Source organism: Dermacentor variabilis, chromosome 11 (genome assembly GCF_050947875.1).
Source record: "Dermacentor variabilis isolate Ectoservices chromosome 11, ASM5094787v1, whole genome shotgun sequence".
Lineage (NCBI taxonomy): Eukaryota > Metazoa > Arthropoda > Arachnida > Ixodida > Ixodidae > Dermacentor > Dermacentor variabilis.
This window is the reverse complement of record NC_134578.1, coordinates 67,927,114-67,942,300: the sequence shown is the minus strand read 5'-3', so window position 1 is coordinate 67,942,300 and position 15,187 is coordinate 67,927,114. Positions and strand designations below refer to the sequence as shown.

The following is a 15,187-nucleotide window of genomic DNA, read 5'->3' as shown; positions in this document are numbered from 1 at the left end:
TCACAACGGCAAGTGCAAAGGGAATACTACTTAATAGAAAGCACTTTTACTAAATATCATAGCACCAATGGAATTTTTTTGTCACCACGATAAAATGTAAAGCTTTATTTGTTTTCAAGCCACAGGTTTTCCGCTTTAGCGAGCTGCAAGAGTTCACTTAGTACATGGTAGTGTACCAGCTTGCCTATGCTAGAATGACTACGCGGAACAACATTTTATTAACTCTTTCTGCTGTTGAACACCGTCGGGGTGAACAAATCATAAGGAGTACAAACATATGGATCACGCGAGAAACACAGAAATATGTCTTTGTGAATTATAAATATATGTTTGTGAATTTGATACGTGCTGTGATAACCAAATAGTTCTGGGCGGCGTTTGTACTATGCGTAAACACAATTTATGTGTATAAAGTTTGTAGCAGCAAAAAAAAAGGGCAGTATATCACCAAGAACGAAGCATTGAAGCCTTTATCATGTTTTAGTTTTGTGCTGAATATATCCAGAAAGTGTTCTATGTGTGCGTGCGAAGTGACATACTCGTGCGATATGGGCACGTCAAAGAACTGCTGATGATGATCATGATGATGTTTACTGGCCTTCCCTTTGAAACGGGGCGAGGACAAATGGTTAGCTTGCGCCATAAAGTGAGGTGTTACTACATCTATCGGTGTCTAGCCTTCTGCCTCTGTGATATCGATCCTAACTTTCGTATTTAAAACCTACCGTAGTATTAGCTACATTTACATTGGCTTCGGTTCAATCAAACTTTTACCTGATTTTCCTCCACTAATACTCCATTCCTCTCCTACTTATACCGACCGCTGTCCAGTTAATCCTTCCATCTTCTTAGAATCCCAATGCTTCGAGAAGGTGGGCACTCCCTACGGGACACCCTGTGTCATTATATTGGCATGTCACTACAATAGGTATAGTCTTTCTTGGCCTTTTTTTTGTAGATACCACATTTGCCCTCAGGCCGAAAGCTACGGCGTCCAATATCTTTGCCTAATCTTACAGACATATGCTCCTGGTTTCTTGCCGTATTTGTAACTCTCCAAGGTATTTGTTTACATTCTTTGCATCCCATCTAGCATCTCTACTTCTCTAACTTTCTTCTTTATGACTCCTGGTTGCCTGTAGATTCAGTCACCTTGTACGTGGCTGCCAATTTTCTTGACCTCTTTTTCCATTCCGTGGTGACGGCTTCGAGGTATATATTTCTACTGCTGATATTTTTGCTGCATTGTGCACTCGCCCATGACCTCATGCCTCAATAAAGGGCAAGCGACCGGGGCGCATTTCCGCACTTTTGTTACTGGGACAAGTTTCCAGCTTAAGCTTTCGGTTTCTGGGAGCCGGTAGTAAATTAGAGCAGCTTTTTATTTATAGGAAGGAAAACAGTAGGCACCCACAAAGCTTCAATGCTACAAAACAATAATCTTTTCACTTTAAACTGTGTAGTCCGCCCGTTCTTGAACATTGAATATATTAAAGTCATTCACACCGATATTGAAACAAACAGTGCTCGATACTAATTTTACTTTACGTGACATCATGCAACTAACCCTAAGAGAGAGAACGCTTAACAAAATATATACATGACTACGTAACAATCAATGTTACAAACACTATTTTGCGTTTATGCTGTACGCGAGGCGCACTACTCTGACAGTGCATTAACGGGAGCCTAATAATACTACCCTTGTTTTCGCCAACCTCGTAGAACGTGTTCGGATCAGAGTGCAACAGTATTATGACGCGTTCTTTTACTTCGTCTGCTGAGCAGAATCCGCCATCTTACACCTAGCAAGGGCAGTTCGTTTCTAACATTGCTCCACAAAGCCCTACTGCCACCAACAATGACCTATCCCTAAGCTCGAATTTCTTGGTTCCAAGTAACCTCCCCATTAATCGCACAGACAACATCGCCTCTATCCTAAAAGCATAATAACGTTCATATTGATTTCACCGACACAACCTAGCCCAAATTTCGGGTGCTTCCAACTTGTATAGTAACCAACACGTATCGCGGACGACTCAGCTAATGCACTAGAGCTTTATATTACATATATAGTACAGAATTTATATCTCCTTTCTTATATCTTGGATTATTCATGTCATGTGACTTACTATTTCAGTTAATCGTAATCCTAGTTACTTATTTCGCGATTTAAAATTTCTCTACGTAACTTAATATAGCTCGCTTACAAAACCCTCATCAGGCGTACACTCATATGTGCATGTTATTGTGTGACACCTCCCCACCCCCATCTAATCTAACTAACGAATAGGAATTAATCCAAAGCAACGCTGCTATATTCATCACTTTTGAAGGTTCTTTCAATACTGGCATAGCGCCAATAAACTCCTTGCTTGACTTACCACACCTTGCTTCACGACCTAAAATCGTGCGCTTTTCTCTCTTTTCCACAACTTCTATATTTATCTGCTGCCAAATAAGGCACTGATCTCGGCAGCCCACTACGTCAGAACGACCAGACCACGCAGGTAATTACGACTGCCAACAACGTGCTCACACTTAAATTTGATCCGTCCTTCGTTGCCCATCCAACAGTTGCTTAGAATGATCTTCCCGCCTTTATTGTCGCCACACTAAATTTAACCTATTTCTCATCACATTCTGCCACTCATTTCGTATGGACTAATGAATAATTTGAAAGTTGTTTAAAAGCCCACCCTTCACTGAAATACCCTATAGGACCTTTATTATGTAATAAAGAAAGAAAAAGACCCGGGTAGCATGTCAGAGGAACAACAATTTTTGCACACCACCTTTTAAAACGACAGGCCCGCTACGAATAAGGAGCGAGCAGGATTGCTGGATTAGACCACAGGCATCCCAGTAGCTGCAATATTGATTAAACATGGGAACTCTCTAGTGCGTGAATATAAGTAACGGGCCTTACTTTGGCATAATTATATAGAGGAAAAAATCAATGGCGCTATCGGGTGTGTGTCGCACGCGCAGATGACGCCATTGTCATGCCACGCAAGACGCGATCAAAACTAAGTTCGGCTCTCGTCCGGTTTGTGCAGAAAGGTGTTGCTCAGCACCACGTTTCTCAAGCAGAGATGCAGTGGCTGCGTTTCAGAGAGCTCGCTATGCCACAGTATTTAAAATTCAACGATCTCAAGCAGGCGCCCATGAAGACCTGTAAGGCCTAAAAGTGTGAAATATCTTGCAGAAATGTAACCATTGTTTGATTAAGTGCGCCCCTGCGTACAACTAGATGGGTCCAGAAATGGCCCATATAGAGCCGGGAACTAAGGGACACGAATCCCCTTTGAGTGGACAGAAGGCGGCCGTTTCCACAGGAAGCGCAAGTGTAGGAGATTAAATAAAGTACAGGAGCGCTAACTATGTAGGAGGCCGGTGGGCTGGAGCAGCACTGGGCGTTCTCGCGCCCCACTTTGTTATTCTAGTGTTCAAACACATTCTGCAACAAGAAAGTAAAATGCCCTTTACGAATACGGAAACAGCATCATTTCAATATATTAGCTCACTCGCTGTAACATAAATTAGGTTCGGCATACATTTCTAATGCTTGAATAAGTGGAAATTTTGTATTTTCAAAGATCATTCCTGCAGCCTATGTGCCCATTCACCATCTATAGCATACACAAACTGTTTCATGCACCTAATTACGGCTGCATCTCTTTTACATCCAATCAATATTTCGCTCTCTCTGCATTAATGCGGTTCTAAAGCACGTTCATGCACAAAGTGAGGCGCTGGATTTCTTGTCCGATGCATAAACGCGACCAGTTTTCTAGAAAATCGTCCGCGTTCAGGGGGCTGCGATTTGCAAGAAAAGCGATTCTCTGTGGCGTATATATGCAAAATAAGTTTCTGTGGCCAAGTCCACTTTAGTTACACCATTATTAGGGGGCTGTACGTTAACACCAACAAATTTCCTTGCCTTTCTATGCTGCAACTTATGCTGAGTTGAGTATGACAAATCTAAGTACGCTCAACGAGTTAGCTATTGCGTTTACCAAATTTTAGCTATGCCATGGCCGCTATCTGTTCGTGTTTTGTGCATTTCCCTAACATATTTCATATTTCTTTCTCATAAGAAATTTTATTTGCAGTGATAGTCATACAAAAAATGAGTGACATCGCCACGAATCTTGGCGATCTCTTGAGGAGCTATCTTTCCTACTTCCTTTGAATGAAACGAATGATATTTGCGATTATATTTCGTCAGATTCAAAGAATGTGTCTTTTGGTCAAGTTTATTGCTATTCAATAGAGGAATTCCCCGAGGTCAGACAATTCTATCGAAAGCTACAGTATTTCTTACGCACGATTCGTGTCATCAAAAGCGACAAGCGCTTGGATACTGGACGAAATATTTTGCGTTATTACGTTTAGCCATTATGACATGCCATTATCGTGTCTTATATGTCCACAGATCAGCAAAATCTTGGGCCAGCTTGTACCTCCAGGCAAAGTCAGTCTAATAGGAGCACAACGTTCTCGCAGGGTGAGTAGAAAAAACATCGGCAAATTCTGAAATAACAAAACATAACCTTACAGATGGAAGACGAACCGTACATGCAATTACGGGAAGATGGCAGAGTTAAAGTTTCAGAAACGCTGAAGATATTTGCCAGCTATATGAGACAACACAAGATAATGTGGCCGGCCGATCTTGTGGTATTGTTCACAGGGTGAGCAATCTTTTCACGTATTAATAAATGTACAGACTATTCTGGAAGCGATATTAGTTTGTGAATGAATTATTGACATGACTCCCGCATCTTTCCTTTTTTTGTCGTTACGGTACTTCGCCTCTTTACATTATAACATGTTCTAACTTGAACGAACAACGCTGTGACAAGTGTTTCCTGTGCGGACAAAGTGAGCAAGTGTGACGACGAATGTATTATGGGAATTCTGGGGCGCGATAACCTAAAGCTATTCCAAACTTTTCTATTCGAATTCTGCAATCAGCCCTAAACTGTTGGTGAAAAAAATTTCCGGCCAACCCCAACTTCGCCTGTCTTTCTCGTGACGTCACAAAAACGGCAATAGCTCCCCATTTCATATGACGTGTAACCATTGATTATGCATGAATAACCCCTCCCCCGCCCCAAAAAACAATTACTGCTCTATCGACGCCTTTTCACCATTAACCCTCTGCTATTGGTCATAAGATCTCGGGCTGCGCCCGCTTCGCCTGTCGGTCACGCGACGTGACTTGTACACTTTAAAGATGCATTAGTACGCCGAAAGTAGAACTTTTTCGAAATAGCCAGATGCTGCATCGTTGCGAAAGGAATAGAAGATGGCTATCTGCTGGCCATTGAGGCATCGATACTCGCACCCAAGTTGGTAGAAGAGGAGAGGTGGTCAAATGGCGCTGCTTCGCCAATGCGCCGCGCAATACGCTACAGCTCTCGAGTTGCAGCGGCTTTGCGTCAGATGGCAGCACGGGTTGTCTGGGCCCATTTCTGCGCTCCGCCGTATTTGAAAGTACGTAGCCGGTGGATGTTCGCGAGCACTCCAATTGTATTTGTACGCTTCTGACGTTTGAGAAACAGTTCCGCATCGTAGTGCCGTACACCAGACAGATCTTCAATCAGACTGTAGTTACCGTCGCTTAAAAGGAACTTTGCGCGCTGATTTATGCGTGACTTGAGACGCGTCGTTTATTCCTTGTTTATTTGGTTGTTCAATTTCTTTATTTTCCTGGATACAGATTGGTTCTAAGAACTATGCGGTGACGAATTCATCATTGTCAGAGTAATCACGTTTGAAACGAATATATTTTTCATACGTTCACGATCAATAAGCACACCTGTTTCTTCTTCCTTATTACAACGTTATTAAAGAATTCTTTATAAGCATGTAGGACTATGCAGAAAGAGTATTTACTAGCTTCCCAAAAGTACTTTTGTCGTGTTAACCGATATGTATATATATGCATATATCAATACGTTTGGGTTTGCATGCATGCTCTTCTCACAAGTAAACGATTATGGCTGATTGAGTGCAGTACCACGCATCAATGGGAACACCCCAGTATGCAAAGGAAAAAAAATCTAAATCGCAGGACAAGACTAGAAATAAACTAAGGAAGCTATCAAAAATGGTTTGAACTACAGTCTAATAGAAAATTACACCCTTTGGCTTGTATCTTGGCACAAAACAGTACACGTCATCTGTATTGTCTGCATTTCCTTTCTTTATCGCTGTGAGCCCCGTACTTCCCATTAACGAACGGCATGCGCGTTATCAGCATGACATAGCATTCTCGACAGGATAATAGCGGGCGCGGCGTTTTCAAGAAAAGAAACGCAAGCAAGGCAGATGAAGATTATCGTTGTGTGGCAGATGTACACCACAAAGGGTGTACCTTTGTCTAAGAGTGTACACTCTAAAAAAACTTTACAACCTTTGGGGCTCACCTTGTCCCCAAACTATAATCGCCATGTGCCCTGCTTGGGTTTCCTCTCTTGAAAACTCGACGCTCGCTACTTTCCTGTCGAGAATGCTGTGTCAAGCTGATAATGCTCAAGCCGTTCCTGTCTAGGAAGTATACCGGGTTCGCGGCATTAAAGAAAGGAAATGCGGCAAGACAGATGACGATAATCGTCTGGGAAGAAAATATCACACAAAGGGTGAAAACATTTTTTAGGGTTTAGTGCTTGGCAACAAAAAGGCGTAGGAGATATATATTGTCTTCACGTACTTTCTTAAGCTCAATTGTGCCATCGTGATGCATTTATTTAATTGTCTACACTGCAACCTTGAAAACGTATTCAGTTTCTAGCACAGCGTAATTGTATTCACAAGTGAAATGCCAATAAAATATTTTGCTACTTTTATGTTTATATTTTTTCTGTTCTTAGGGAGCTGAACAATAATTAAGCAATTGGTGAGTGCACAATGAAATTTACATACAGCCAGACGACCATAAATCATGCTTTCATGCTATAACGCTTTCTTTTGGCGCTTGTGCTGCTCATGCAAGGGAGGCCCACCCACCAGCTTCGTCCTAGTACCTTTGCGTTCACTTGAATTGGTGACTACTGGCTAGATACGGAACCAGAATTCACGATCGAGCTTTCTGAATGTTTATCATCACAATGTTAAACTTGCTTTCACCGTTGTGCATCCCTCTTTCTATGTCATCATCATCCCTCATCACACCTTTATGTGCCTGTTCCCCCTCTCCCTGTGCAGAGTAGGAGGCTAGAGCGCGTTAGCTCAGGCCGACCCCTCGGCCTTCATTGAAATAAATTATCTCTTTCGTTGATGAGCCAATGACGCGAAAACGAAATATTTTTTTTAGGCTGTACATGCGCCGGTAAGAATTTTTACCCTTCCAGGAAAATACATGCGTGTGGACACCTTGCGATCGGCGTTACCGTGTCAGTCTTGTACAGATTACCCGCGCCGATTAGAAATTTTTAAGCTCCATAGCGCTTGACGGACTGTTTTTTTTATATAAGGCCAACAGACAGCCTCTGCAAATTAATAAAGTGATAAACAGTTTTTAAAGGCAGAAAAAGTGCGATAATAAGGGACCTTTTACAGCACAGCAAAAGCTTGCGATGCGTGTCTTTGGGCCCATAAACACATTGCGCCACCTGGTGATTGCTGCACAAACTCGAGGGTGGCGGCTTCGTGCTTGCGGCGCTCGTTTGGCCATATCTCCTATTCTACCCCGTGCTCGTACGTACCGGTGAGGATGGACTTATTTCCGTATAATTAACACTTCTGCGTGGCGGTAAAACGTTATCGAGCCCTTTGGGCACGCGAACGACATCGCTGTGCCAACTCTTCCCTACTGAGGATCCGTTTTAGCGGCATTTTTGACCTTCGGGTGCACGCCACCGCGATTTTTGACCAGCCATCGTGAGCTAAGGGCAAGCGGGCCCATCGCAGACTCCGGCACCACCCTCTTCATCCGGTTATCTGTTTCCACTGGGCTGTATTGGCCTCAACGAAGCCCTCTCCGCTTGAGCATCCTCCTCGCCTCTTTTCAGGCAATTAGACAGGAAGAACTGATGCGTGTAGACAACGTTATTCGTTTTGAAAGCGAAGAAAAGTTAGCTCCTATGAACTAGCAGAGCGTTTCATTCGGCTGTTCAGACAACGCTGCGGGTCACCGCCTAATGCTTGCGTCGGCGGTTACGTCAATTTAACGTCAATATATTGCAATAAAGGCAATTGGAATAGTGTTACGTTACAGGGCCCCTGTATATGTCGGTTGCATTCACCTTATTGCAGCGTAAAAGGGAAAAAAAAGAAATTCTTCACATTCAGTGTTCTTGTTAGAACAATTCCGCATGGGATCTTTCGTGGATTTGTTATTTCAATGCCGTGTAGGCCGCTCATTTTGTCGAATGCGTTTTTACAGCGTGGTGATTACTTGCCTGTTCGCAAAGAATACAGAGGCTGGGATTCCTCACCAATCCACTGACATGAGCAATAACAGAATGTTGGGGAGTTGCTACGTTCTCATAGGTCTGGTTTATAGCTCGAAGGGACACCGACGAAGGCTCTCCGTCAACAGATACGTAGCGCTATTCCTGTCTGCTTCTAGTCTTCGTGTACGTCCCTTCGCACTCTAAATAAAGAAATATCTGACATAAGCAAAGTGGGAGTTTGGTATGGAAGGCGAAACATTGGCAGCTATAGCAAAGTTTAGGTTTGCGCCTGGACTGCTCGGCCGACGTATTAGAGAGCTTTAGTTTAGGGGACGCAAGGCGTTGAGGCCCCTAGCACTTGGGTGTGTTTGCGTTTGCGTACGCAAGCAGAAACACGTTATATGTTAGCGGCCCCAAACGCAAGCCGCAGTGAGGTCGGGTGCGCTCGCAGCGCCATAAACTTCTGACCTTTGATGCGTTATCCTACTTAAAATTTGAAATCATGCGTATGGAGTAAAGCACATAAAACTATTCTTATTAAAAGCTGTTAATAGAAAGAATTATTCTGTCCGGTATTCGGGTAAACGCAGACGAACGGGGCATTGGGGCGGAGCCGTAAACGGGAGCGTTCTGCATGGTGCAGCCACCTGGTGGCGCAAAGCTCAAACAGTCAAAAACAGCTAATATTGCTGTAGCCACCTCTATTCTACTTTGCTGCGGGTGTAAATTTTTAGCAGCAATACTATTACGCCAGTGCCGAAAATTTACACCAACAGCGAAGTAGAATAGACTTTGTTACAGCGATATTAGCTGTTTTTGACTGTTTGAGCTTTGCGCCACCAGGTGGATGCACCATGCAGACCGCTCCCGTTTACTGCCCCGCCCCGACGCCCCAAGTTTACCCGAATACCGGACACGCTACACCTCTCTAATATATATAAAACGTCATCTGTCGGTACATGGCGAAAGATTTACAAGATTATCTACCCGCTAGCTACTCTTATGTTCTCGTACACCGCGAGAGTCACGTGGGGAACGTGACCGCTTAGGGGCAGCGATGTTTTCGGCCGCCCCAAGGACGCAAGTAGACGTAGCGATCTGGGCATGCGCAGTATCGTCGCCCCTAGTTCTTGCGTACGCAAGCCGCTTGCGTCCCCTGAACTAAAGCTCTCTATTATCTATACGCGGGTGGCAAAATTTCTGGCACCCTTGAACGCTTTAACACACCGTGTAGGAACTGCAGTGGCATCGCAGCAGCCCTACTGCGCCGGCCGTAATGAGCAGCGCCAGTGGGACCGCATTACTTTCAGATTCTAAGCAATAAGATGCTGTCGTACTTTATTAATTGTGTCAAAAGAATTAAGATACAAATAATACGAAGTGAATCGCATCTTTCGTGACTGCTGTTTACACACTGCAATTGTCAAAAAATTCATGGGTGTGTTTCACAGACTGCCTGAAAACGTGAGCTGAACAAGTTTTTCATTTGAATTCTGCATTACCTGCATTGTACATAGCCCTAAATTAGACAAGTAGCGTACATAAGTATCAACATATATCGATCATTACGAAGACGTGGGCGACCATGAGGGAAATTTTCTTTAAATGTACGCGCAAATATTATCACATAAAATGAGGTAGGGTTAAGCATGAATGGTAGTCGATACAGCATACTAGAATCGTGAACACGAGCTTTCAGGCGCAGAAATATCAATGATTACGTGGAGAAGCGCCCTATACAGCACGCCGTCATCACGTTAGCAAGTCGCACTTTGTGCTGTGTAGCTATCAGCGCGCCAATTTCTGATCAATAAAACACTAAACGCTTCTCTCAGCTTTGGCAGATACGTCACTCGAGGCCTTTCTTTTACGGCACTTCATCTGAAAATAATGTCGTCGATCGTTATCGTGGCTACATTTCCCTACCTCCGACTGAAATGCCACATCAAGAACCATTACCTCTGAATGGTCTCTTACCGCACAGGTGACACATTTCTCTGTTATCTCTGTTCACGCATTTCTTTGTTTCATGCCATACGGCACATTAGTTGCTGGGATCGGCTGATTACCATACTTTATGGGAACTTCCCCCTCACCGAAAAGGTTATGTAGCAAGCTGATTGTGTTTTCGAATACGGATATGGCGGTTCCAAGAAAACTGGCCATGATGCAAGTTTCGCAAGCTTAAATTTTGTTCTGGCGAGAACTGCCCAGTGCCAGGCGTCCTCCGCAATGCTAGCGTGTATGTCAAATACCAGGATTCGTCCGATACAGGCCATCCCGAGAAGGCACAACAGACAATCCTCGCTATCAAATCAGGGGATGCATAGTAAAGAAAAGCATTACTTATGTGGTCACTCAATTAGAAACGAAAGTTTAGCTTGAGGCGCAGCTTCGTTCGACTTTCCAGCATGCAGCCTAAACAACCAGATTTTAAAAGTAGGGCGGCGGGGGGGGGGGGGGGGAGTGGGAGGGGCAAATAATACTTTGCCTCCCCACTTCTTACAGTGGGTGGACAAGTTTCTCCTTACCTCCTCACCCCCCCCCCCCGATATACGCCTATACACTCTCAGCAAATAATATGGGGCTGTGAATGAAATCCGGAAACGGCAGCTCCATCTCAAAAAATCGATAATGAACCCACACTGTGCCGTAAGCGCGGTGTTATTGGAGATGCCACTACCTTAGTCCTCGACACAGCTACGGAAGCGTTGCAAGCAGCTGAACTGACGCCTTTTAAGACATGAAAGCCCTCTTAGACGACCTCAATGACAAAGCTTGTTGTCTCGCCAAAATTAAAGACCTCGTGAGCGACAACGAGGAATGCGAAGCAGCCATCAACGAGGAACTAGAATAACGTGATAAAACCCACCACGCGAACTGCCCGGCTCGTTGCAGTCTTGAATCTCAGGCCACTTTTGGATAAAGACTGACTATGACTAGTTATTTAAACCATAACCAGGCGTAATTGCCAAGTTGTGCGCCCGGTGAGGCTACGGTCATGGAAAACAAAACAACCACCTGAAGACCAATTCAACCAAGCCTAGGCCGCGAGTGCCGCGTCAGCTCAGATAACGACACAGTGATCGCCAACACGGACCCTCTGGTCACAACCAGAGCAGGAGCTCGAAAAGTTGACGTCCCAGAAAACAACACGAAAGCAAATATCCTTGCAGTCGTCGTGCCATGGAATAGACAACGCGCCATATATCCGCGCGAAGTAGCCTATAACAAGTTCCCCAACAAAATGCGTAAGCAAAACCTTATGCACAGTCGAGTGCAAATAATTAAGGACTCGAGTTGCCACTGAATTTCTTTTTTCTTCCCAGCCTAGCCATAAAGGCTGAAGTCAAGTTTACTTACTGCTCATGTGAGCCTGCTTGACAAGCGCCATCCTTTTATACAATTACACATTGCACGGCAGCTCTAGAAGAAATTTTTTCGCATATGCCGTAGCCTCTGGACTTCTATACGCGTATGTACAGTCGACCAAATAAGTTTACGCACCACGATATCTCAGAAAATTCAAAATATACGAGTAGCGTTTAAAAGCAGCCAGTAAAACCGGGGATCCGAATGTTGTTCGCACGTACCACTAAAGGCTGGAAATGGGAACACTAGGCTGCGTTTTGAGGCTGAGGAGATATTCAGCTTTTTGTCAGATCTCTTGGTACGGAAACTTTTTTGGTCGACTTTACCTCCAGAAGATGCGTCGCAAAAGAATAGACCCACCGACGCGCAGGCCGTTGCCCATCGAGCAATATCGGCAAATGTGACACAGCAAGACGAAGGTCTCGCTCCACATCCTATTCGGGTTGGTAGAGTCTGATGGGGACGACGTGAAGAGCAAGCAGTGAGTAAACGCGATCAACGTATAAATAATCCACACTAGGAGCACATGTACAATCCTCCGAGAGCCTCCACGAAGCCTTATTTACAAGGCACAGTACTTTAGGTCACCCTCGCACTGACTCCAAGTGACACTACACTCATAACATAGCCCACGCTCGGAATGAAAGCCAGGACCACCCACCTGCCACGATGCCCCAGGATACCTTGGCGAGCCTCGGACGTGGTGCAGAAAGGTGGTCCACTGGTATACGTATCACGACAGCAGCTACTGCCTAGTCGAGAAACTAACGCCAGCTGATCGGTCGGCGAGACAAGTCGAGACATCAACGCCGTCTACCCAACTCTTGCAGTCTTTTGCGAGGCTGAAACATTCCCCAAGGAAAGTGCTCGAAAAAAAAAACCGCCAAAGATGAACTGCACGGTGGAAACTGGGCAACAATCCATACACTCTTCCCACCTCATGATACATAGCTTCTTGTGTGCGGAGGTTCAGAAATAAGCCCGCCACCACCAAAAGCAAAAAAAAAAAATTATATGCAGGCACAATTTACCTATTCGCAAAGCTACCCAGCAAGCTGGACACCGGCATCGATTCCGCATAACTCTAAATGGGAGGACTGCAGCAAAAGTCGAGCTATTGTGTACAATGGTATATCGGCACTCTCATATCCTACCGCGTACCGCTACGCGGATTTACCAGCGGATGCTCTGTTGTCGCCTATACCGAGAACGAGAACGATCACACTAACGACCTGCTCCCAATCAAAACGCTCAAAAAGAAAAGGAAGCAGTACCATGCAACATCCCCTTTTATAGCTCGTGCATTATCGGCTGATTTCTGGGTTTTGTTCGAGCCTGGTGGAACTCCAGTGGCAGCCGCTGCCGCCGCAGCCAACGTGCCAACTTCTACAATCGGAAAGTGATGACGAGGTCGGGGTCGAGTTAGGTCAATCGGACCGGCGCCAGCAGGAATGATTGCCCAGGACAATGAAACTAAGAAGGGAGGGAAGTCCAGAAGCATGTAGGATAAAAAGAGAAAATGCCTAGGCGTTATCCTGGGGAGCAGCCAGCATTGGTCAGCTTGGTTGTCGATCTCCTTCCTTTCCTCGTGTGTGGATACATGTGCTGATAAGAGAAGGGGAAGACGAGTGGGAGAAGCAGACGTTCTGCGTAAGCAGTCGCATTGAACAGTCATACCCGAGAGACGCGCAGTCACTTCTATATATAGAGACTGTTTCACTGAACTTCTCCCAAACATTAAAGATATTCAAATGCTACGTAGCTACACAGAACAAAGGCAATGTTGTTTGTTGTCGCTTGAAGGTAGATAATCTTTTGCATTGCACCTCCATCACATTATTATTTTTAATAACTTACCAACTTCTCAATTATAAAAATCAAATGAAAAGTGTCAATAAGAACATCGTAGAGCAACATGACAAACTCTTCCACTAGCAACTCGATCATCCTGATGCAAGTACACCTTTTTCCCTTCCCCCAACTCCGAGTAGCAGGTCGGAACATTGATTCAGGCCAATCTTTCAGCTTTTCTCTCATAATAAATGTACTTTCTGAATTAGTATTAGGCGCCGAGAAGCAAAGCCGAAAACATAAGACTCGATGGGGGACAGCTCTTTTTGCGCTAGAGCGAGAGGGTACACTACGATAAAGAAGATGGACTATGATGTGACTAGCTGGCGAAAATAGGACGATGACTATCACAGCACGTGCGAAGTTAACTTGAATTTTTCTCATACATCTAATGAAGTAGGAACTATAATTTGTTCAAAATATCTTCCAGTATCAATAACACTTTAAACACGCTTCGTGCTTTCTATTACGCACTGTAATGAAATATGAAATATAAATAGATATGAAAACACTACTGACCTCCATTACGCATACTTTCTAGTGACAACCCTAGAAAATATGACGTGGGCAAATTCGTAACATATGCATGTGCCGATATGACGTTGTAAAGAAATGGGCGAGATTTCCACTTTGTAAGCCGGCATAAATAGAAGTTTGCTTATACATATCTCGCCAACGTATGGGGGGTACTTAATGCGTGAGTAGATGTCTGCACTGTACCCTCCATAACACTGCAAAAGTTCAAAAATTTATCCGCAGCAATCTACAACGCGCTGTCGAAAAGTACATCCTTAATTGATTGAAAATTTCTGCACAAAAGGAACGGAGAAAAGTAACGAGAAGGCTTTACAGTATTGAGGCTAAGAATAAGGAAAAAGCACGAAGCGACACCACTTGTAAAGTTAGCATACAGATTTTGATCTCGTCTGAACGGTCGTATTTGCATCCATTCTTCTGTGCTGCATTTGCACTTATTCACTTTTTTTCGTGTTTGCGTTTGTATTCCTGTGAATTACTGCAAAAATACAAAAAATAAGCGATTGATTGATTGGTTTATGGCTTTATTAATTGATTGAATTGAATTGTGGGCGTGGTGGTTGCAGGGTCGTCAATTGCTTCCACGCGCGAAGTGTACAAACCATGTCTGACTGACCGCAGACTGCCTTGTAGATAAAAGTGGGCATAAAATTCCTGACTTGCTAGCATCTAGGTCCTAAGCGTTTCAGGTAAACTAAGGGGCCCGTTCCGTCATGTCTTGCTTCTCATTAGCTCCTGTATGGGCGCGGTCCAAACCTGTAGAAAGGTCGAAGACACCTAGCCGCTGTCAAGGTCGCCTGCTTTAAGCGCGGCTCAAAACCATATTGTTCCGGAGGCGAGTCTCGGCACTCATATTATTTGCCCACAAGCGAAAGCTTTGATATATACGCAAACGACGGCTAGGAAAGGGCCGCAACAAGACGGCCAGAGTTGGGAGACGAGTCAATAAGCGGACGGGTGTATCTCCGCGCATACACTACCGGGGCCTCCCGGTAAGCGCTGACACCTTTCAACTCTTTCTT

General features: G+C 44.5%; 1 protein-coding gene across 1 annotated transcript in view; it reads left to right on the top strand.

Annotated features, from left to right (window-relative positions):
• Nucleotides 1-4,443: 4,443 nt before the first annotated feature.
• LOC142564339 (uncharacterized) overlaps nucleotides 4,444-15,187 on the top strand; it is a 45,294-nt gene continuing 34,550 nt past the window's right edge. Inside the window, exons 1-2 of the mRNA XM_075675311.1 lie at nucleotides 4,444-4,510; nucleotides 4,564-4,697. Coding sequence (XP_075531426.1) covers nucleotides 4,564-4,697 — 134 coding nt within the window. The 5' untranslated portion in view covers nucleotides 4,444-4,510. The remainder of the gene's footprint in view (nucleotides 4,511-4,563; nucleotides 4,698-15,187) is intronic.